At 39.5% G+C, this 26,209-nt stretch overlaps 1 protein-coding gene across 1 annotated transcript in view; it reads left to right on the forward strand.

Moving 5' to 3' along the window:
- vegfc (vascular endothelial growth factor c) overlaps nt 1-26,209 on the forward strand; it is a 72,399-nt gene that overhangs the window by 13,892 nt on the left and 32,298 nt on the right. Inside the window, exon 2 of the mRNA XM_086142391.1 lies at nt 25,279-25,516. Coding sequence (XP_085998517.1) covers nt 25,279-25,516 — 238 coding nt within the window. The remainder of the gene's footprint in view (nt 1-25,278; nt 25,517-26,209) is intronic.

The raw sequence follows: 26,209 nt of genomic DNA on the forward strand, positions 1-26,209 counted from the left end.
ATAATTCAAGATTATGGTGGTGTGAGTGATAAAGTTGCGAGGCATTAGCTCCACGCTGCTTTAGGGTTTGGCAACACTGTTTCTGCATCGACATTGCAAAATGTGCTTGGGTAACAGTCACACTGGGGGGCGTACAACCTGTTAGATTAAGACAGACCCAGATGTGTAGTTAGAGTTACCTAGGTAATGTATAGCCCCTCTCTTTTAGGGGATGTTGTTATTAAATAGCTGCAGCAATCCTCCAGGTAAATTCATTATTATGTCTCCTGTTGTGTGTGAACTTATACATGAGGCATATGGTCATCTATATTTACAGCTGGATTAACGTGACCGGGAATTTCCAGGTTGTTTGATTAATTGGGCTTTATACAATGATTTGTATTCAAGATTAAATACTCTTTCGGTGATCTGAATAGTTTCCTGGCCTAAGGTACTCTTGTGTTTCACCCAAAACCCACTAATTCATTAACTAATGACAAGCCCTTTGCGCCTCGCGCTGGAATTCATGAGGAGATTGGTCCTTGTTGAATTAATGCGGCACACACAGGCACCTGCGTGGTGAGCCTCAGATAATGGATGTTTGAAAAAGTGGTCAGATACTAAACAGAGAATGAGCGTACGCCTGAAATCCAGCAATATTTCAAACAAACACAATGTGCCTCCAGCTTCAACACAACAGATTATTTTTGACCGTTTTTTATCTGTCAAGTAAGACAAATAATTTAATATTCTGGGCCAGTGAAAATGATACCTGATCCCAACTGTAAATTGGCTTGAAATAAAATAACATATGATACAAACATTACAACAGGGGTTCTTGTTATACATTTTTATACATTTTGGAAAGTTTTTTGAAATTTGTTGGCGAAATTCATAATACCTGCTTCATGCACACACACACACACACACACACACACACACACACACACACACACACACATATATATATATATATAGAGAGAGAGAGAGAGAGAACTGAATTCTAACAATAACAACAACCAAACATTTGTAGCTAAATGTCCATGAAATCAGCAAAAGGTTCTTGTGATAAATACACATACACATACACAAGGCATACACATACACAAATACACAAGTTTTGACATTTTTTTTGTCAAAACTTAAATTGGAGTCTGCTTTGAACATTTGGTTCTCTGGATTAAGATTAGTGGCATCAAGACTAATCTACTAAACTCTGATTGTTTTGATTATATAGCCCTCCTCAACTTTACTTCAACGTGCAAACAGATGATCAGTCTGTTGCAATTGTCAAACAACAGTTATTCTTGGGCGGGTTGGATTTGTTATGAGGAACACACAACAGCTTCTAAGATGCAGAAATATGGTGTTGGATGGAGATGGAAGGATCTAGTTAGTTTATTTAATATAAACCATTTACAAAAACCCACTTCTCTCTGAACTCTGACTGGTTGTAGGTCAAGCCAATATAGTCTGGTGTTTGGTCTGTTGTTAATACAAATACTAGTCTAGTTCTGCCATGCTAGATTAAGAACCCTTTTCTGGGTTAAAAACATATCCAGACATGAAATGGCAGGAAAACGTTTATGACTGACCTGACCAAAATTAGGGCAGCTTATTTGTCGAGTTTTATTTGTAGTTTGCAACTAATTTAGAGATTTACTCTTTTGTTATTCCAAGCATCCAATCTGCTGCCTGTGCACGAAATTATCACGGTTAAATCATTAACCGTGCTTTATGATATCCCATGTTACTAGGCATGTGTGGAATCTCGACCGTCATGTGTTCGAGTCTCCAAAGATTCTACTCTGCCGCTCTCATGTTGATACCTGAGTCTGACGGGGACCAAATTGAACCGGGCTAAAGTTCCTTAGCAACTACACACTCAGCCAGAAAGAAGTGGACCTGGTTGGCATCTCTGGTGTAAATATTTGCCTCTTTGCCTTCGGATGGATTTTATCAGACATACTATGGTATTTCAAGTGACCCCAGCTGAAAACCCAATACAGGGTATCATAAAGTCATGGTCCTTTTAAGAGAGCTGGACACAGGAAGAGGCCATTGACGCAAATATTTTTGGCGACCAAACTGGAATTACGATGTCGGCCATTAAAAAGACAGATCTCTATATAGGTCTCTACTTAAAAAGCTCCCAGGACTAGGAGAAAAATAACAACATTCTTTCTGGCCATTTCATTTCTTACTCTGCGAGAAATTCCGGGGAATTCCTAATTTCCTCGCCCGAATGCCCGCGACCATCGGCCAAATCTGACGGAAGCCACACCAATGCAGCGACAGATGACGGCAGAGAGTGAAACAGTCATATTGGTGGTCATTTCACGCTGTCTGACATGAGCGTCGAGCCGCTGCAACGGGGCGCGGGGATCTATTTCCTCTCACCGCTCCTTTTCATCTTGCTGTTTGGCCTTTTCAAATTTTCCGCCAAGTTATCACCATCTGTTGCGACAGACACTCCCGTCTGTGCACAACGCTCAGCCTACCACTTTCCAAGAATTACCAGCTTGTTTAGGCATCTTTATATGTCTTACTAGGTGAACTGCGAAGATTTCCATCTTCATCTGTTCACATTTTCATTCTCAAAACTGTCCGTCAAAATTCTGACCAATCACAGAATAGTTCTCGGCACCCTGCGAGTTCTGCTCAGATGACATGGTGAGAACAGGCTGGGAGAACTCCTGAAACTGGGCTTCTCGAATCCCGAGTATCTAGAGGCTCTGAGAAATAAGAAAGACGTAACTGTTAAAATGGTTCAACTATCTTTATATATTTGGTCCAGTAAAATCAAAGAAAAAATCTATTCCAGCTAAAGGGTCAACAAAGATTTTCATAATTCAAGTAGCTCCGGTAGAAGCTCATGTCACGGAAGTTGCGATTTTTGAGAGAATTGTCTTACTTCAATTTTTTCAATGGTCCCATGTTATCATGGATATATATATTTTTTTATTTCATTTTACAATAGTGTGTTCTGATCAAGCTTTAATACAAAATCATAACAGCATGTTAGAGAAATAGTTCCAAGTTAGTTTACATGGATTATAATTTGTGTGGTTATAAATCTTAACTGTAATCATGCAGCAGTAAATTTTGGCACAACTGTTGATTACTCCATATTGAACATAATATTAATTTACTTATCATAAACTCATATTGTGGTTTATCTTGCGAAAGGTTTAGTGGTTGGCACTTGGTTAGAAACAGAGGTCTGAAATCATTGCACTGGTAATGTAACTAAGTAAGTTGACTGATCCACTAGACTTGGCGATCTGTTTCTCACCCTCAAAAACTGCAGTGAGTTCCCTCCATCCCCTCACGCCTCATCTTAATGCTTTCCCCTTTTTCTTTCAGGCTGATGCTTTTTGCTTCCATGACTTAGCTACTCAAATTCACTTCCAACAAATTGTGCTGTACAATCTGATTGAATACACATTTAAAAAAATGTCCAAGTGTCATTCGGTTTAGAGCACACAGCATGGATTTTGTGATACTTTGCTGTCCAGACTTTCTTAAATAAATCTGGATACACGCTGTTTTTAGCAGATCTCTTATTTAGCACGCCATCTCCAAAAGGGTATGAAACCTTGTGCTCACTCCCATCAATGTTCTCTTGGATGTTGCAACCTTTTGTTGACATTAAAAAATGATTTCTTCATTTCACATGACACCCGTCTAATCTAATCTAATCTAATCTAATTTAATCTAATCTAATCTAATCTAATCTAATCTAATCTAATCTAATCTAATCTGTTCTCTTCTTCGCAGAGTATTTTGGCTCAGCACCTCTTTCTCATATTTTGTATAAAATATGAATTTCTGTTTGAAAGCCAATTGCTTTTGAGCTTTTGCAGATGTTTTCCCACTCCTCTCACTCCGTATGTGTGTGTGTGTGTGTGTGTGTGTGTGTGTGTGTGTGTGTGTGTGTGTGTGTGTCTGTCAATGAACAGCTGGTTTGCCACTCAGATTTTAGGCATTGATTATATAAGTATTTAAACTTCAAATCTGTAAACCAAACAATTGCGATGTGCTACATTTCTGTTAATGTCCATCATAAGCCGTTACCTGTGCACTTAAGCATTCACATCCATGTTTGTTAAATTAAATTTACTGAAAATTTAAGGATATATTTCAGTTATAAGATAAGGTAGGTAGTGCAATATTTTTTTGCACCGTACTGTATGAATTATTCTGGCGTTATATCAAATTGTGCCTCCCAGTGCTGATATTTATATTATTGGAGCACACAAAGCAGACATGGTAGAAAACATTCAAAACGGCATCCTTCTGTCTCAGTTTCTTTTTTTCAAGTACATTTGAAGATTTTTTTCCAAAAAAAATAACTACACCAGATTATAAATATTCAATCATTTTTAGTACTGTTAAGAATCAAAATAAATAAAATGAATAAAATGGTATCATTATCCAGGTGTTCTAATATGTATTTAATTCTGATATCCAGCCATTACATGATGTAATTCCAAGGTTGGAATGAAAGTGTGAATAGAATAACCCTCCCCAAAAATATAAATAAGATTAATATTTAATTAAACCATTCATAGAATCATCTAGGTTAGGAAACAGAAATAAATCAAGTGAAGTGAAAAATGTATCATACACTGCACTGTGGCGATGTTAAATTTTAAGAATTGATATGCCGGGTACTTTTTGATGAGACGATTCTCCTGTCCTTTTCTTTATCCTGATCTTATTTATATGTAACTTGTGAAAACTATCTCAATATTAAAGTATCCAGACCACATTTGTCAAAGTCAAGGCCCGCGGGCCGGATCCGGCCCGTGAACAAATGATCTCTGGCCCCTGGGATGAAATTGATTATTATAAGGACCGGCCTGCAGGCTTCAGCCGCCTGCTGGTGTTTTGAACGCACCAATACTACATTACCCACAATGCAACGGTACCCGTGAACTCATTGCACTGCAGCAAGCGGGCTTTGGTTTCATTCTTCATCAGCAGTCAGAGCAGATGTCAAATTTCAGCTACCTCCTCCCCAAAAATGGCTAAACGAAAGGTGGACGCTTAGAACGGAGGATTTCAAGGCCGGTGGGAGGCAGAGTTCACAGAGGTAAAAGGCAAACCTGTGTGTCTTATATGTGGAGAAGTTGAGCCGCAGATGCGGATAGAAAACTTGAGCCACTTTCCCAGCTGCCAGACCATGGAAGAGAAGCTCTCTACCGTTGTGTTCCCGAGTACACAGTTTGCCGATAAACTCAACATATTTGCTGCCGACTTCTGACGCCGATTTGCTGACTTTGAAGCCCAAAAAAAGCAGGTTAGCACTGCTCGGCAATCTTTTTGCAGTAAACGTGGAAAGTGCACCATCAAACCAACAAATGGAGTTGATTGAGCTCCAGTGCAATGATACACTGAAGAGAAAACATGAGAGAGTGGGTGCTGCTGAGTTTGCACGTTTCATCCCCGACACAATGACCCAGCTGCGCATCCAAGCTGCTCAGACGCTCTCTATGTTTGGCAGCACATACCTGTGTGAACAACTGTTCTCTTTGATGAAGCTAAACAAAACATCACACAGGAGTCGTCTTAGTGTTAAGTACCTTCACTCAATCCTAAGGATTTCCTCATCTCAGAGCCTGAACCCGAACATTGATGAACTTGTACAAAAGATGCGACACAACCAAGTATCAGGCTCAGCCTCTGGCAAGTGATCATCACAGAGCATGAACTTATTTTTAGTTTTTAATTCAGTTTAATTTTTACATTTGTTTCTACAAGACATGTGATTTTTCTTTGAAGAAAGTATTGTTTTGTCTGCATGCCATAGATGTATTTTGATTGATTGTATTTTATTTATTTATATTTATTTTTCAGTTAATGGATTTCTTTTTCACTTAATGGACTAAATGCAGATAGGAGCCATCGGAAAGACTGCAACTGATGTGATTTATATATCTTTATTTTCTCATTTTTTATTTGAAAGCAGAAATTGATATCGTCATACACAGCACGATATTGCATTTTCAGTTTATAATGCATGCAATTTCATTTATGCATTTAGGTCTTGGCTCAATATGTCTTAATAAGCACTGAATTAGTCCGGGCGTCGGATTGTAACAAATTTGTTTTTTGGCCCTCTGTGTATTTGACTTTGACATCCCTGATCTATACAATAAGGTGCTGACTCACTGCAGTTACTGTGAAGGGGGTTGTCGGGTATCATCCATTAGGACCATGTAGCACATCTGATGGATTATCAGCCTCCAGATTTTATTAGCTGTCCAGTTATAACATGTTGCTTTTAGCCTCGGCCAGTAACATCAAGCTTTCGGCCCGTGCCTGCGTAAGTTTGTTTACTGTTTTGAGACATTTAAAGACTGGAGTAGTTTGGAGCTGTAAATATGTCATGCTGCACTGGTTGGACGCTGTGGTTACACACAGACTCCCCCAGTGTAAACTGTCTGTGTGTTTGTGTGTCGGGGCTGACACATGATCAACTACTCGATGGTTGAACACACACGCACGGCCATGATGAATATTTCTGTCATTACACACACAAACGTGCGCAGGCTCACACACAAGCAGCCAGACACACACACTCACATAAGGGTCCCCCGCTTGTATCCAGTGTGGATATCTCAGAAGTGCATGAATTCACCAGGGCTGTTTGGTGTGTGGCTGTTGGCCTTCTTGGAGCCCCTGGCTAATGTCCTGCATTTCAATAACTGCTCTGAGGGCAAAAAGTCAAACATGTTTCCAGTGGGTGATGAACTCCAGGGTTTCTCCTTCGGTCACAAGTTCTTTTCCTGATCTTCGCGAACACAATCTCAAGGCACGGCTAAGTGGAGGAGGAGTTACGGAACTCTGGATCGCCTTGCAGGCTTTTTTGCAGACGGTACGATCCTGGGGTCAGTTTACTCGTGAGGGGTCTTCAGAGGGGAAAAGGAGCAGAGGTGGAAATGTATTCGCCTTCAAACCCTTACGGAATCTTCAAACCCTTACGTTAGCGTTAGCACTGTTTAGCGGATTCAGAAAATGCATTTGCAGATATGTTTCCTCCGTGGAGGGGCAGCTTTCAGCCTAAAAAAGTAGGACAAGAAGCACAGAAAGCTGAAGTCTCTATTAATTGAAAGCAATGAGCCAAAATAAAGCATACATCAGTTAGGGAGCCAGAATGCTCACATCAGAGATGCTCCTGAATGTTGCACAAGCAGGAAGTGTCATGGCCGACCCTGAACATCCTTGAGGGATTATTTGTTTGACCTCAAAATGCTTTTGAGTCTCAGAAAGAACTTGCAAAATGATGATAACGGCTGAATGGACATCTACTGCTGCCACTGAAGATGTGACATGGGGAATTTCAGGAGAATAATGGGGAGAAATAATTTGTTATTTATCTTATACTAGATCTGTTCCAAACTTTGGTACAAAAGAAGCGTCCAGGAAAGTCCAAGCACTTTTGGAACACAGATGGCCTTAAGCTCACCTACAAGGAAAATTGGAAAGCGTTTTGATATTTTACCCTCTTCGGTACAAAATATAATTATGAGAATCATCGAATGTGGAGGAATTTTGTTACATAGCGAGTGATGTGCAGTGAGTCTATCACCAGCAACGTCTGACTCTTCAGACACAGTTGCATAAAAAAAATGGGTTTATAATATCTGAAATGGTAGTGACAATGCCTCTAAACCAAACAAGTACTTTTGCTGTGGAAAACAAACAAACAAAAAAAGAAATCATAGCAACTTGGCAAATACAAATGCAAGCATGATGTTTTTTGAAGCTCAAGTCTCAGCAGGATCAAGCCTTTGAGACCAGTTCTTCTTTCCAAATAAAAAAAAAAAAATGGACAAAGGCCTTTTCTCAGCTTTGTGAAATTCATCAGAGAGGGTTTTAAAATCCTCATGAAGTTTAAAAGTGGGATATTCTAGCTTAAAAAGACGGATCTATCCCTCAGACAAAAGGAGATCGATGTTTTCATCCGACAGGAAGGTTGTGGGAAACAGCCACTGCCAATGTTGTATAATTCTATGAAATAAAATCAGGTCTTGTGTGCAAATATTCCAAATCTGCAAGTTTGGCTAGATGTACTAAGCTACCGATCACCATTGATCACAATCATAATTTATTGAAAATAAAATATAGTAACACTTCCAGAAAGCCCTTTTATTGACGTCCCATCGGTCTCTTTTTCCGTCCCCCCCAGATGGGGAATGATCGGCTCGAGGCGCCCTAAGAGTAAACCGTGGTCTTAGTACGAGTACAAGCGGCAAAATAGTGTCGACTACAATGTATGGTCACTGTACGCCCGGATGGCAGACTCAGAAACGACCTTATAACAAAGTATTTTTATTTCTCCGTAAAACGGAATCGATGTCACTTTGAATATTGTTCACTGTTATATTCTCCTGGATTTAATGTCTTAAAAGACAAGTTGGATGTTCTTTTTTTGATATGTGTGAGCGTGTGTGTGTGTATTTGGGTATCTGGCAAGTCTTTTCCACGTCTCGCATGTCTGAGTGTTTTACCATCTGTTCACTTGCTCGGGTTTCCTGATGGAAAATCTTTTTCAACTGTCTTTTGAAATAATTATTCTCATTTTAGAGGCATTCGAAGTGCTTATCACCAATGGGATGGCGTGTCCTCCGCATCAATGTCCCTGTTACAAATCATATCAAGGTTATACGAGTCCTAATACTGAATGTTATATTAATGTAACTTAATTAATGTTACAACAAGAATAAAGATTCAACCAAAATCATTGTATTTGCTTATTGCCTTTAACTCTCAACCCCCAGCTTTCATCAAGAACACCACCGTTTTCAAATGAATGGACTATAATGGCAGGCCAGGCATGGAGCTCCATGACATAGTTGAAGATTCCAACTGTATAATACAGAGATTGTGCCGTAAAATTGCACTGCAGCCATTAAAGAAGGAAATAATGATCTAAAATCTCTCCAGATGTATAAGAGATATACCAAAAAAAACAAGAAAAGTTGCTTGTTTCGTTTGGTGTCTTTAAGTCTGACGAAACTGGAGACTGAAATGGTAAAGCTGGGGATTCTGGCAAAAATGTATTTTCATTGATACAGCAAACATGTGGTGAGCAAAAAATGCCATTTTTTGTGCAATATAATGAGTTCAGTTCCCCTGTCTGTGCCAGGAAAGGGTGCGGTTTGTTTCTGCTCCCCAGGGTGTTGAATACAAAGTGCAGAAATCGCCATGTTTTGGAAGAACCCTTAAAAATTGCCCAGGGGATCTGCTTCTGGATAATGGCAGAGCTTCAGATTGAATTCATCTCGGCATATTTGACTCTGCCCGCCTGTCCTGTGAGCAACCTGCATAGAATAAGTCTTAAGGTTTGAATTTGAAGCTCTTAATTGGCTCTATTTCTGAAGAAGACAATGACAGTTACAACTCGATGATAAATCGGAGATTCATGTCATAGCATTTCACACAATATCTTACTGGAGAATTTATGGCATGAAAGAAAGTTTCTGCAGACTAGGGAATTCTAAAAATATCCGTGCAGATATGACCAGGCCAAGTCATTTTTCTTATATGGGGCGTCAAAACAGGACTAGCGGTTGCCATAATAAAGGTCTCGATAGAGCTTTAAAAGTTTATGATGACAGGGGAATGTTCTAGAACATGTAACTTGTTGAGAGGTAAACTTAGGTGACTTGATCCTGACCCTTTGCCTTTTGCGTGTGGCACCCCCTTTAAGATCACCCTAAATTTAGGACACCATAATCTAAAAGCTGTAACCAGGCGAGTGCTATAAAATGAAACACTTCCTGCGTTTCGTCAGTGGGTACGTTGCGGAGAAGACCGAGAAGTTGGACCTTTTTAACTCTTTTAATATTCTCTCTTTTATTAGTCAGTGCTGGATTACAGAGTAGACTAACGCATACAGACTTTATTGGTTTCATGTAGTGTTGTCTTTGACTGGGAATAAATTGATTTTTAATGCCAGAGCGTTCTTCTAGGGCAGCTCAGCTAGTAGAGCAGGTGTCCCTCCAATTAGAAGGTTGGCGGTTAAATTCTTTGCTCCTCCTGAAGCAACGCACTGAACCCGGAGTTGCTTTTGACGGCCTTATTAGCGCTTTGCATGACAGCTCTGCTTCCATTGGGGTGCGAATGGATGAATGCTATCTAGTGTAAAGCACTTAAAACTGCAGCTTGTGTGAAAATGCGGAGACATTTATCATTTATCCATTTTGCCTACTGTTATCTGAACCGTTTCATTAGCAGGCAGCGGATAGTACTGTTTGTGGCTCACAGCAAGAAGATCCCTGGTTCGATCCCGATAGGGGGCCTTTCTCTGTGGAGTTTGTTCTGCTGAGGGGGGCTTTGAAGAAGATTTTGAGCAGTTTCAGGGAATGCAAACAAGTCAGACCACTTTTTTTCATGTTAAATAGAAAAATGGAAATGGGTAAGACAATGAGGGGATTTTGGTTTGGTGTGGTTGTGTGATACTGAGGCGCTGCTGAGTCCAAAATGTAAAAGTAGCGAGCACAACTGGATTTGATGCATGAGAAGCTGCTCTTATCGGCAGAAATGAATGTACCAAGCAGGAATCCCTCCCCTCCGCAAAAATAAGAAATAAAATAATCTGTCCCTTGTCTCATGAGCATTTAAGCAAACTTATCTTTTCAGAACTGTTGCCCGGCTTCAATAAATTAGTTGAGGAAGGGGTCCCACATCTTGCTAATATAACATATGAAAAAGAAATATTGATTTTACGAACACATGCTTGTGGTGATGAGTGTAAGAACTATGTCCAAAGGAATAATTGACCACATTTCTTGAACACAATTCTTGAGGACCATATTCATATAAATCATTTTCATCTGGTCAAAGGCCATTATTGTATCTCTGTAGAAGAAAGGTAAAAAAATAGATTGTATTTCATACTATTGAAGCAATTACTGTATCTGTGTCAGGATCTGGTCCTGTCCCGTAAAGGTTTGACAAGGTGCTTTTAAACAGCGTAAAGATTAAAGGAGCATAATGATGCAATCTGTATTTTAAAGCATATAAAAAATGCTGCTAATTCACTGGTTCCATCTTAACTGTGAGACATCTAAAGATTGGACATCTTTAACTGCAGAGGAGTGTAGGAAGATTAAAGAATCCAAACTTTAGCAAATAGAAACCATATTTTCTCTTATAATGCCGTAAAACGCAGCTCGTTCTTATCACAGACTGATTTTTTTTTCAATTAATTTATTTTTTTTATGTGTCTCCTTTTCATGGCAGTTTCAACGCCATTCTTGCCAGATGTTTTTTTTTTTTGTGACAGACCATCTGCCATGTCAGGATTTAATGCTACATGAGTCACCGGTTTGGTTCATAACAATCGTAAAATAAGAAGTGCGGGATTAACGGCATCAGATGTGTTATTCTGATCTGCGATACATCCTTTACCAAGCAGGCTGTCAGCCAACATACATTTACTGTACATCAATATGTGTCTTCCTCAGATTTAAGTAAATACTGGGATTTTTTTTTGTGTTTAATGTATTTTTGGGATCAAACTACAGAATTGTGAGTAGATGTGTTTTGCTCAAGAAACAGGTATGGTTTCCAAATGGAGTTTGAGTGAGCGGAATCAGTTTCCAAGACATCTGTGAACTCAGTATTCGGGTTGGTTGGTGGAAAAGAACCCCCTCGATATGCATTGGTAACATCTCAGAAACATTTTATTGCAATAATGTTTGCTGTGTGTGAGTGTGAATAACTTAATCATGGCAGCGTTGAAAAGGACAAGAAACATTAGAACGTTCAACATATTTATTTTGATTGTTCTATAGTCTTATGGATCAAGTTAACAATGCTGGAACCATATGTGGTTCTATAGCACACTAGATCACAACTGATAGGGTTTTATGATTGCCTGGCATTGCTGCCCTCAGTAGGAGTCAAATACGCATTCTGCAAACTGGAATGAAATTTAAACTGTGCAGGTTCACCTCTTTACCAGATTGGGCAAAGTTTAGGGCGAAGTTTATTCAGAATCGTCTCGGGAGTCCGGGACCTGAAAAGACCTTGACTCCATTGCTTTTATTTGACGTCAAGAAGCCAGGTTTTTTTGGATTAGTGAGGCACATCCAAAAACTCTTTGGACTACATGCCTGGCCGCCTCCGGTGAGATGATGCCTTTGTGGATAAAAAGCTCTCAGTGTCACCGCTGACACTTCTGCAGGGCAACAGCCTCTCTCATTTCAAGTTGTGGGGTGCCTCATATCTCAAATATCACCTAAGGTGTCTGACATATGTGCAGATGTCTGACAGTTGTCTGGATATATCACCTGACTCCTCTGTTTACATTTGCATGCATTCCGGTTCTGGCTGCTGCTTTTCCATTTGTAATTGTTTGAAGTCAGTCAACTGCTCTGTCCATTAAACATTTGTGAAGACTTAAACTACTTTACCAGTTTCAACTTGTGGTTTGGAAACAATGCAGACATATTGCAGGAGTTGATGAATATGGTGATTCCTCTCAAGGTTTGTCACCGCGCCGTAATATCAGCATCCAAACATGCAAACGCTGGGATTGTGAAACCCACCAATGGATTGCAATATTCCATTACTGAAAATTGTCAACCCATAGGTTGACTGGCTTGTTTTCTCAGAATGGGATGGTTTCCAATCTAATCTTGATCTGAAGGACTTCACTGTGTAACTTGTCAGATTTTGACCAAAGTGGCTCTAAGAGGTTCCAAAAATGGACTGTTCTAAAAAACATTTGGCATCTGGCTTTGTTACATTTTTTTAAAATCATGGAATAGACATTTGCGTTTAAAAACATCAGACCGCAGCAGTCTTCTTAATATTCATGCGGAAGGAAACCAAAACCCCAGGCTGCAGCTTGAGGTGATGAGACATTAACTTAACAGGAAATTCAAGAGACTTGAACAGCATTATAATATTTATTGTTGAGTAAAATAAATTAAGCTGTATGTTAAACCGCCAAAAACATACAATACCAAAAGGGAATATATACATATATATATATAAATATATATATAAATATACATATATTTACCGTAATCAGCCTGATTCAGACTATGTGAACATTTTATGTGAACACGAAAGTGTTCAGAAAAAAGTTAAATCCTCTCATCACTAAAAGCTTGTTGATCTATTAAATTTGACATGCTTATTGCTTTGACTTGCTTTTTTTTTCTTTCAACACCAAATTACTATTAATCACATCATTATTTCATTTTGATACAATAATAGGGTTGCCTGTCAAGTTATTATTAAGGCAGTTTAAAGTTAAATGAACAATGTGGCTCTGCAAATGTGTCATTTTCATCATTTCAAGTTTCTACCTGGTCCCCAGCCAGTCAAATGACAGAAAGAAAAAAAAAAAACATCCCTTTGGAACAGAATGTGTATAAATGTCAGAAATACATTGTCAACACAAAATCAAGCTTGGTGCGTTGCAAAGCATGGTCACACTCTTGAATGTCACATTGGCACAATTTGAAATGAATGTCTATTTCACGCATGTCAGTTAAAAAAACGACTGTCTAAAGCTGTCCTCATTGCTATTACAGTTTAATGGTGCTACAGTTTTAGTTTTATGGGTCACACAATGCTTTCTGATTTACAATGTTACAGCGGTGGGAGGAACCAAGCCATAAAGTAGTTGGGCCAGAAAAATTATTTGATAATTTGGTTTGATTTGGGGGGATTTTAGGGGTTTGGGTCCCTTTCAAGCAACTTTATGTGATATTTATAACAGAGTACAAAATAGGTCACTGCTATACACAAGGCTTGAATCCAGCTAGTTTAAGAAAATGTGATATATTAGGATATATTTTTTTGCTGATTAATAATGAAATTATTAATGGAATGTTGGGATTTTGAATCAAAGTTATGCAGAGGCAAATAAGAGATTCAAGAGCTTTAAAGTGTTTAGTGTCACACGTGTCACAGTGTAGAAACTTGTTTCCCTCTATAGTGAAATTCCTACTTTGCTGTCCGCAGTGCATTTGGATATGTACTGATTTAAAGAGTGTTAACATTATTATAGATATGACTATAGATATGAAAGAACATTGCAATAGAACAGTGGCAGTGAAATAAGACAGTTGAGTGCAGCTTGTTGAGCAAATCACAAAGTGCAGGTGCAATGATGAGCGCAACTTAAGTCGACTTTACATGTGCAAGAAGAATGAGTGTCAGCTGTTCAAGTGTCTGATGGAAGTCGGGTAGAAGAGTTCTTTAAGCGGGTCGTTCTACATTTCACACTCCTGTACCTCCAGCAGGAGGGTAGGAGTGTGAACAGTCCATGTTGGGGGTGGGCACGGTACTTGGCGATGGAGGTGGTAGATGCTCTACAGAGAAGGCAGCAGGGTTCTGGTGATCTTCTCTGCAGTCCTTACCACTCGCTGCAGGCATCTGCGGTCCAGAGCAGTGACCCTGCCGTACCACATGATGATGTCGCTGGCCGGGATGCTCTCAACAATGCAGCTGTGGAAGTTGCAGAGGATCTTAGGCGACATGCTGAACATCTTCAGCGCTTCAGGCAGTACAGCCGCTGTTGAGCCCTCCTGACCGTCTCCGTGGTTTTGAGGGACCAGGTGAGGTCCTCACTTATGTGGACACCCAGATATTTGAAGCCGCTCACCCTCTCAACCTCAAGACATTACATCACTTTACATTACAGTCATTTTGCAGACGCTCTAGACCAAAGCGACTTACAAGAAGAGCAATTCAGTCACCAAAGATCCGAAGTACAGAAGTCAGAAGTCAGAAGTGCCCACTCAACCAAATAGCCATCTCAGAACCATATACATAAATACAGTCTTTTTTTGGGTGGGGGCTAAGTGCGATTAATACAGTCATGACCAAAAGTTTTGAGAATGACACAACCCTAGAAACATCTGGCAAACACCTAAAAACCCTGAAGGAACAGACTTTGTGAAAGTGTCATTCTCAAAACTTTTGGCAATGACTGTAGGATAATGCTTGGTGGAGAGGTATGTTTTTAGCTCACGGTGAAAGATGGGCAGCGAACCCACTGTTCTCACCTTTTTCTGGAGTTCGTTCCATCACTGAGGAGCCAAGACCGAGAAGACCTGAGACCGGCTCGATCCGCAGCCAAGGGCTCTGAGTGATGGGGTGGACCGTCGCCCAGAGGTGGCAGATCAGAGGGGACGGGAAGGGACATGTGGCTTGACCATAACCTGGAGATAGGACGGAGCTGTCCCATTCACTGCCTGGTAGGAAAGCACCAGGTACCATTAGGAGTGGCTGATGAGGTCTCCTCTCCTTCCTTATGTCCACTATCACCTCCTTGGTCTTATCTGTATTGAGGGTGAGTTGTCCTCACACCACTTCATCAGACTGGCCACTTCCATCCTGTAGGCCGTTTCGTGTGCGAACTTCAGGATGACTTTGTCCTCATGGGAGGTGACAGTCCTGGGTGAACAGGGGTTAGAGCAAGGGTGTCAAACTCGAGGGCTTAGGGTTGGATCAGGGCAACAAACAAGTTTAATTGGGCTTGCAAAGCTAAAAGATACGAGGTTTCAGGGGTGAATTGAACAATAGGTATATTAACAAAGGTTGATACGTCATGATTTTACACGTCCGACCCACATGAGAATAGATTTTCCTGCATGTGGCCCCTGAGCTACAATGAGTTTGACACCTGTGGGGTAGAGGATGGGGCTGAGGACACATCCCTGAGGAGCGCCTTTGTTTGTGATGATGCTGGCTGACGTCCTGTTACCTATCCTGACAGACTGGGTCTGCCAGTCAGGAAGTCCAGGAGCCAGTCACAGAGGGAGGGTGCAGGCCAAGGCTGGACATTTTGTGTGTGAGTTTGTGGGGTATGATGGTGTTGAATGCGGAGCTGTAGTCCACAAAGAGCATCCTGATATAGGAGACTATGCTTTCTAGGTGGGCGAGGGAGTAGCAGAGGGTGGCGGCTATTTGGTGGACCTGTTGGGCCGGTTGGGTTCCCAGGATGGCGTTGTAGACCAGCATTACTCTCTTGAAGCACTTCATGATGATCGGAGTGAGTGCTACCTGCCTGTAGTCATTATATTCTTGAAGCTAGGTCAGGTGACCTAGGACTAATTTCTGTAGGAATCAATTTAAGAAGTGGATGATAAATCATTTAAGTTGAGAAGTTGAGAAGTTGAACTTTTAAAATTTTGAGTGTTGGAATGCTAAACCTCCAGTATCAAAGGGACTTTTTGCATCCAATCCTTAAGATTGGATTTCATACTTCTTAGGAAAAAAAAAGTTGCATAGCTAACAGCTAACTAATATCATTCCATTATATTCAGTTATCGTACAAACTTTTCTAAACGCCAATCACGTGAACCACTCACATAACTGGATGCTCTTTAAATTATAGTTTGTTACAAAAACTCTTAGCCCTTTAGTCTTACGTCTGTTTTGGGAAAATTGTATTATTTTTGTCAGGTCATCGAATAAGCCACTCAAACGCATTTGTAAATTTTTGGTGTTATGCCTCATTGAGAGGAAGAACACTAAATCGCATGGTAATTTATTGGAAATATTCAAATATAAAACAAATACAACCATTAAGACTGGATTTGACAGCAAGTACTGTCTCTGACAGTGTGGAAGGATGCTTTTGTTTTTTTTTCTCTTGATTTTAAGCAGCTGTGTCACAGGCAATCATAAATGAAATACACTATTAGTTGTTGTTAAAATCTACTGATTTTTCTGAGCAGTGTGAGGATTTGTTTTTTTTCTTTTCTTTCTTTTTTTTTTTGGTTTTCCTCATGGATCCCTTTGTTGTTATGCCTGACTGACACTTTGGAAGACATTTCCATTCTTACATGATTGCAGAATTCAATGATGCATGGCCCAAACTTGGCCAAGGCTGTATTCTGGTTCTCAGATTAAGGGAAAAGAGCTGTCTTTTTACAGAATCTTTCATTGAACTTGTCCAAGTAGAAGCCGAAAGGCCAATGCTGGGAAGGCAAATTTTTGTGTTATTTTTTTGTCTACATTTCAAGTTGATTTCAAGTCAGAATTTATCGGGAAATTATTTAAAATATTGATGATATTGAAGATGGTTCTGGGTATAGCGAGGTTAATCCAGTGAATTTGCGGGGAAATGTGATGTTATAAAAAAACAAAACAAACAAAGACAAAAAAACAACCACTGAATAATAAATATGAAATTAATAAAACAAAAAGGTCTACAAAACACTACCTAGACATTACTCCAGTGTTTAAAACAGAGGAAAATCAAAAATCTCCTTAGCATTTTGTATTTGAACTGTTTAAAACAAATAAATTGTGTTCAAGTCTACACTGTAAAAACACTTGCACCAAATGACGTATTGATGTGTTAACATAATCTATAACTTGTAACACATGTTGTCATGATGTTGCGGTTGGGTAAAGTGACACATGAGATTAAAAAAAAACCCTTATGAGATATTTTTGCTGAGTCTGGCATGATGTCAGAATGACATGCATTGCCCAACCCAATGGGCTGCCGTCATGCCTCTCATGTCTCCATTTATACTGAAGAATAAATAAAAAAACAGAAGGTTTCTGCCTGAAGAGAAACAAACAAATTAGCATCCAGTGGAAACTAATTTTTACATCTAAATCAGCGGGATAAAATATACCTAATCTTGATGAATCATAAAAACATTATCTTGGGAAACTCTTTGAGAAGTACCAAATATTTTCAAACAAGAAGAGAAGGCTTCTCGACAAACTAGAAATACAATAAATGATTTTGGCTGGTGTTTTTCACTCAACCTGCTCTAGGACCTGTTAACACAATGTTGTGAAGAGTCATAAATCGTTCCACCGTAAGCTGAATTATTATTATTCATTCACAAACCGCATCCATAAAAGCCTGGATATGAGCAATTTTAAGTGTTTCCTATGACTAATCGTGCTGATGAAATAATTTGGCAGTGACACACTTATGCTTTTAATTAACTGAGACATTTGTTGGAGCAGACTGACCAATATACAGGAAGATGGATACAGGCAGCAATTAAAATACTATTCTTTTAACCCATTTAAAATTAGCTGAAACAATAAATTGCATTAGAGGACCTTTTCTTGAAAACGCAAGAAAATGCAGTCGAACAGACATGCATATTTCACAACACACTCCGGAGTGAATTCCATCACAACAGTCACCATCTGCATTATATTTATTTTCAAAATAGTAAAATAAAATATTACAAAATACTCTTCTTAAATTTCATAGCCCATTTTACCAATTCATCAGTTTTGTTTGAGCAGCTGTCACTTAGTCATGCAACGTCAATAAATCAAGCACATTCAGTTTTCTTTTTCCCAAATGTATATATGCGTGTGCATATCTCTAGGTATGAGTTTGTGTGTTTGTGTTCCCGTGTGTTTATGTGTTTCAATAGATTACAGTTTGTTTTGGTCAGTCTATCCTAAGTAAATAGAAATCAGTGGGATGCATCTGTGTCAAATACTTAAAACCAACATAACCTTAGATGTTGTTATACTTGTTTATTATTTCAAAATGAACATGTACATTCCGGCATGGAATGACCTTATCTGAACTATTAGATTACTGATGTCATCTTGAAACATACGTTTCCAATCCAGCGGTGTTGGAAAAGAAATGGAAATGAATTCTTATTCATCTATCATTGTGTCTTTCTTTTGTATCTAAGAAATTGTTTATCTGCTTGGACCTGTTGACTGATCTGTTCACGATGAATTCAAACTTCGTCCAGTTTGAACAAAGGAGTGTGAAGGACTGGAACAAAAACCAAGAATTCGTTTTAGAAAAATAGTGAGTCATCGATGGCAACTGAGGTTACGGCTGCATGGGGTGATAACGTGATTGTTACATTCTGTGAAATGTATTATTTTAAATCCCCATTTTTGAATAAATTCCGTGTTTTTGTTTTACTTATTGATTTATTTAGCTTAGAAACTTCTGCCTAGAGTTGAAATTGTTCAAATTTTCAAAGTTGTCCCAAAACATTCTCCAAAACTCATCTGCCCAGCAATATTATTATTAACACCATTATTTGAGAGTCTGGTCACCAGTTGATCGCAGGTCCACAAACAGAGACATACAGCCATTCACTCTCTCAATCACGTCCTGGCAATTTTAGGGTTTCCAATGAACCTGGCGGATGTTTTTGGACTGTGGGAGGAAACCATGATCCAAAAATGCCTCCTAATCTTGTGACACCTGATTGGGTTGAGTTCAGATAGTTTGGTTTGCATCTTGGCTGCTTCATTCAAGGAGGACATTTGGAAACAACTTTGTGATAGCCGATCAAAAATCGAGTATCGGGGTCTAATACTTTATTAATCCCTCATGGGGAAATTCTTTCTCTGTAATGAAGCCATCATGGATGAACCGTGAGCAGCTAGGGGTTCAGTGTCTTGCTCAACAACAACATTTCAACGCATCACGTATCACCAACATCAGTGCCATCAACCACATTCTTCTCCAGTCTAGGTGTTAGCCAGAGACCCATGCAAAAATTAAACATTACAGGGTAAAGTAGTATCTGTCCCTTAAAGTTGTGGAGAATTAATGGTTCAAAAGCTGCTGCAGAGAAATTATATTCAATATGTCCCTTGATAGCTGATCATGGCTTATATAATATTATTTTTTAATGTTGAGATGAGTCAAAGGGGCAGCATTTTGAAGATAGGATTCACTATTGGAGTCAATCTCAGGTAGAAAAGAAATTACACATATTTGATGACAATGAGTGTGTGTGACTTTATATTTATCCTAACAGCTTTGAGCATACATGATTATTTTCACCTATAATTGTACTGTCTACTTTTTGACTATCCACTGTACTTAGGTAACACTTGAAAGATTTATGATATTTTGTATTGACTTATATACAAGTTGTTCTATAGATAAACAGAGCTGGGCGGATTCGGAGAACTGGAGTTAAGAGAATTCAGCCTGTTGACATTTATACAATAAATGCAAACAGACTTATGCAGTATGTTTGACAAAATGACCTCATCGTCCCAGGTGAGCACATATTCACTTATTTAGCACACAAGAATGAAAGTAAATCTTGGTTAATCTCAATGTTTCCCTTCACAGACAGCATCCTGCAACTTTTATGCTGCTTCTCACAGGAAAATAAAAGGAAATTATGAAATAAGAGATTAACAGTATTATAAAGCTAACAATGTAGATGAGCCAGCACAAGAAAGTAACTTTTTCTACTTTGAAGTGTTGCAGAGTAACACAAAGTAGCCCCAACACTGGTGCGAGGTCAGCATCATCTACTCTGACAATTTGGTCTTTCAACAATACATGCAAAAGCTTCTGTTTGCTCTTTTAACCAAGGAACAATGTTTTTGCAAAAAATCTGATTTTTATTGTGCTCTTCAAAACTTATACTACACTGCTATATTATTGCTGATCATAGCAGGAACCTGTGGTCGCTCGTCGACCTTACCAGTAGCTCTTTTCTGATTTGCTGCCGTCGGCTTCTTTAGTCGAACGGGGGAATTATTTCTTCCTGTGTGAAGGGATGAGATGTTTGCACATGTGCACATTTGTGTGTCTAAAAAAAAACCCCAAACATTCAAAACGCAGGACGAGAATACACAGAATCAAGGGAAACTGAGCAGGGCAAGTAAAAAAAAGAGGTGAACACATAAAAATACAAGAGACAAAGGAAACTCAGACAGGAAAGGTTGGAAAAAAATGCGTAAACTCACACGTACACACACACACACACATGCACACACAAAGACACAAAGACATGCATATGCATATAGACACATAAATAAACACATTGTTTCTGGTGGGAAATGGAGGGCTGTGTGTGTGTGTGTTATCTCTGTAGTGGTTGTAAATAAAGTTACAGAGGCAGTTAAATACAATAGGCTGCTTTACTCTGTTTGACTGCCCTCTGATGCCGTGTGTATGTGCGCCTGTGTGTGTGTGTGTGTGTGTGTGTGTGTGTGTGTGTGTGTTCTAGAACATGATTGAGGGACAGTCTCAGAGTGCAGGATGGCCTTGTCTCCAGTGAACCAGTCATATTGTTTGCCCCGGGGTCATTGTGTGGTTGTTAAATTGGTGTTTATTATAAATAGTACAATAGTCTATGTTCAATTGTACTGAAGGACAGTGAGATAATGTTCTCACGCAGAAGTCTACTTTTTGTGGAAGACAAATTAAGTGAATTATGTCTTACTGACAAAGTAAGCTGGGTTTTATGCTAGTATTTATCTGATCACTCAATATAATATATCACTCATATCAATACATTAGAATCTTCAGTTGTGATTCCAGGCTATGTGATTTTAATCTTGACACTTTGAGTAAATGCCTGTTATTTGTGATCTGTTGTCTGATAATCTGCTGGGCGAGTACTATGTGAACTTAAAATAATTGCGCAAATCACCTGACACACACACACACACACACACACACACACACACACACACACACACACACATACACACATGCTGACGTGCTCTGAATGAACCCATTGCCATCTGCTACCAAGTATCCTAGAGACAAAACTGTAAGTTAATTGGTTTGATGCTGGAGATCTTAAAGGTCATAAATGCAAAATAATATTGACTACAAATAAATAAGAAATGTAAGAGAAGCTTTAGTTACAGTTATGCATGAAAGCAAAGTGACAATTACTGTTTGAAGTGTGAATTAAAAGGCGAATTCTTCTATAACGTATATGCAGTGGGAGTGTTTGTTTTTATTTTCACCGTTTCTCACCCATGTGTCTTAGAAAAAACAAAGTAAATGTTTGTCTCATGAGACCTTAGATGAGAGAAACCCATCTTATCGTCACAGTCAGTTATACATACAGCACAACATCAGTGAAGTTTTATTACCGCATTCTACCTGTCATGGCTGAGCCTTGAGCAACAGGCAGCTGTACGAGCTGCACCAGGACAGCAGTTAAGGGTTCAATGTTTCCAAGACCCCCTGAGCCATGCTGCCCTATAAATGTCATTCAAAACTTTCCTTACGTACCTACAGAGATGTAATTAACATCGAATCCATGACAACGGCTTATGTCGTCTTAGATTTGATGGACAGCTTTCTTGCCTGGTGTTGCTGGAATAAGTGTTAACATGTTTAAAATCAATGTTGTGATGCACACAAGCGGTCCAAGGATTTCAGAGCAGTAAACTGCGCCCCCCCCCCCCCCCACACACACATACACACACACATACACACACACACACACACACACACACAGCTAATTCATCTGACATCTTGGAAGCACTGAGACACTGGTGGAGTTTTATATGCTGTGTGGTGATTTTGACGTATGTCTCATTGTTTGTTACAGGATGGAAATGTTCCTCCTCCAGTCAGAGCTGTAGATCTCAGGCCTCCAGCTCGTCCCAATTTTTTTCTTTGCCAGATACTCCGTTAAGCTCAAAGCATTTCCACATGAGAGATGCTGAGAGATGAGAGAGAGATGTTGTGAGAGATATTGCTCTCCCCAGTTGTTTGTGTTAATCAAAACATAAATCTCCTCTTTGGTCTTCCTCCAGACCTCCTGCCCGCCAGTTCCAACCTCAGCATCCGTCTACCAATATATTGACTATCCCTCCTCTGTACGTGACCAAACCATCTCAGTCTCTGACCTTCGCTCCAAAACATCTCACATGTGCTGCTCCTCTGACGGACTCAATCCTGATTCTATCCATCCACTCCCAAAGAGAACCTCAAAATCTTCCTCTTCTCTACCTCCAACTTTGTTACCTATCTTTTCCTCAATGCCTCTGTCTCTAAAACAGCCTGGCTGGTGTGACCACCATCTTGTACACCTGTCCTTTCATTCTGCCTGATATTCCTTTATCGCACATTAACTTTGACAGTTTTCGCTACCACTTTCAACCTGCTTGAGCACACCTCTTTTCCACACTCTCCATGGCTCTGGACTGATGGCCCTCAGTACTTAAAGTCTTCCATCTTCTTCATCACCACTCTGTAGCCTCACTGTTCCACTTTGGTCCCGCTCCCTCCGCGTTGTCAGTCTTGCTGCAGCTATCCCCTCATTCTCCTCCTATCCAGTGCATACCTCCGCTTCCTTAGATCTTCCTCCACCTGCTCCAAGCATTACGGATCACGATGTCATCTGTGTACATCATGGTCCGTGGAGATTCCTTTCTTACCTCATCTGTTAATGATGTCAAACAATGATACCAGTATAGTAGATTATAAATGAATTGATTATCTCTACTGCTTATCCTGCACTGGGGGTGCTGTAGCCTATCCCAGCTGCCATTGGGAGAGGCGTCTTTGGTCAATGACAGGGTTACATATAAAGACAAACAACCATTTACTCTCATATAGAGAAAACAACCTTTCACTCTGTCATTTTAATTTCACAGGAGATCATGCAAACTCCAGACAGAGAGGTCCTTTACTGGAATTAACTAGAGAACCTATTGCTTTTAGGCGTACATGCTAACCACTGCGCCAGCGAGGTGCAGCTCAATATAAATATTTGACGTGAGCACTAATAAGTCTATACTCACTGCTTACAACTCAAACGCTGATGATTCCTTCATCTGGTTCATACAAGTGATGTTTTTGTTGTTTTGTTACCGCCTTCAGAATCCATCATCGGTGAAACAACCATCAAAGTAACACATAAAAACATGCCTTCCTTTAGTTTGCCCCCATTTGAACATGCTACTTCGCATGTGCAGGGTCGTGAACCGCAGGAATTTCCTCGACAGCAAGATCAGCTTTCTTTTCATGCGGCTCCCGTTTTCCCACTTCAGACACAAAACTTCCCCAGGGCTTGTGTAGCGAGTGTGTGTGTGTGTTTGTGTGCGCGTATGTATGCATGAGACGAAGAGAAAGTATTATGGGGTCAGCTGAAATTACGAACCGTCAAGTCGGGCAGACCTCTTCGATTCCTGTCTAAATATGAGCAAGTGTTTGGATATTTGTCCTGTCATCACATCTGCTCAACAAAAGTTAGTTCCACCTCAGTGGGCCAACAAACTACTCCTGCAACCGCATCCACGTGCCAATGGAAGTTAAAGATGGAAGTTCAAGGTTTTATAAAAAAATTAAAATAAAAAAAAATAAAAATCAGACTTTATTTAATTGTCCAGTGCCACAACTTTGACATCTTTCATATGTTTTTGTAATCATAGTATTTTAGGTACTTTAATATTATTCATGTGACATCATTTGCATTTGCAAGCAACAATGCAATTCAAATTTACACACCTAATGTACACTGCGCTATATCTTTATATTTGCAACAATGTAAGCTATACACATGTAACCACTATGTTAACCACTGTAAACCACTATGTCTTCTCTGTCTTCTCTGCCTTCTCTTACTTTCCTGGAAACCTACAGCTTTCAGGCTACATTTTTTTATTGGATGGATTTACTGTTTGTTTGTTTGTTTTTTTCATTTTATTTCCATTTTATCCACTGTATTCATTGTTTATGTTTATTCAGGTTTTTAGTTGTTCCATACTGAAATTCATTTTCAGTGACTAAATGAATGGGCCAGCAACTAATTGACATGTAAGTGAGACAATATTATAACTAAGCAAATAAACTGAAAATAAAATTAAAAAAACAGTTCTTGTGAGGGTACTCACAAACAAAATAGACTACAAAAAAGTCTGGAAAGTAGAAAAAAGAGGAAAAAAAAACATGGGAATGCATAATAACTATGAAACAAATACCAAAACACATGGAATTAAACAATTTACCCATAGACCTCCGCATGGTCTTGCCTAGTTCTCTAAATGTGCCTTCACTTCTCTACAGGACCCTTAAAAGAAGTGAATACACTCAATCTAATATGGAATATCTGATATCTGGAGTGAACAGCCTCTGCGCCAATCAGATTTTATATATTCTAAGTTGTAAGCTCGAGACTTTCTTGGATGTGATAGTTTGAACGAAAGCAAATGGGTGATACGAAAGCAAAAAACCCTTCAACTATTTTAGAATTAAAAAACATTTTTGTTGCTTTCTGGGGTAAATGAATGTTTATAATTTTTATGACTGCATATTAAAAGCAAAACACTTTTGACTCATATATTGAGGTTATAAGCAGGAACAAGAATAAATTGAAAGGGTATCACAAGCATAGGTTTTGGGGAAATAAAGGTAAATATCCAACTGTTACAGAAAAGAGTGAATCTAAAAGTCGTCAATGTTAGTTTGGTCTCCGAAGAGGCCCCATAAGACAAAAAATCCATAAAGTACAAAAGTTTGTAAAAGTATATTTTGAGTTGCAACCCCTGTTTCCAAAGATCAGCTCTTCCTTTGTCCCTTTTCAGGAGTCTCCAGCAAAGCCAGACATGGAGCAGAGGTTGCGCTCGGCCTCCAGCGTGGATGAACTGATGAGTCTCATATATCCTTCCTACTGGGCTGCCCTGAAGTGCCGCTCCAAGCTGTCGGTGGCGGCCAACTTCAAAATGTCCCACCGGGCGCAGCCTCGCCGACAGAGGCTGCTGGCAGACAGGGAAGAACCCACGTTCGCTGCCGCCTACCTCAGCAACATGGACGTTTTGAAAAGTATGGTCACTGTCTATCTATCTATCTATCTATCTATCTATCTATCTATCTATCTATCTATCTATCTATCTATCTATCTATCTATCTATCTATCTATCTATCTATCTATCTATCTATCTATCTATCTATCTTTGGCCCATCAAACTCATGTTTCATGTATAATTTTTTTCCATAATATTCTCGCTGAATATTTATTCTAATATACATTTATTATTAACATATTTAATTTATAGGTATATAATACATGCACACAGTAAGACACAAAAATCATTAATGAATAAATGAAATGATTCAGAAAGGACTTCCTCTCCTTATACGTACTCCCTCCAGGGGTCGCCACAGCAAATCAACCTCTATCTAACCCAATTGTCTGGATCCTCCTCTCTCACATCAACTAACTTCATGTCCTCTTTCCTTCTGGCCATAAATCTCGTTTTTGGTCTTCCTCTTGACCCCCTGCCTGGTAGTTCCAACTTCAGCATCCTTCTACCAATATATTGATGATCCCTCCTGTGTACGTGACCAAACCATCTCCATCTGGCTTCTCTGACCTTCTCTCCAAAACATCTAACATGTGCTGTCCCTCTGATGGACTCATTCCTGATCCTATCCATCCCGGTCACTCCCAAAGCTCTGCTCTGGTCATTTCCTCAATGCCACTGCCTCTGGCTGGTCTCATCACTGTCTTGCACA

The sequence above is a fragment of the Fistularia commersonii genome, chromosome 35, assembly GCF_037954325.1.
Source record: "Fistularia commersonii isolate RoL2024-O1a breed Wild chromosome 35, RoL_Fcom_v1.0, whole genome shotgun sequence".
Classification (NCBI taxonomy): domain Eukaryota; kingdom Metazoa; phylum Chordata; class Actinopteri; order Syngnathiformes; family Fistulariidae; genus Fistularia; species Fistularia commersonii.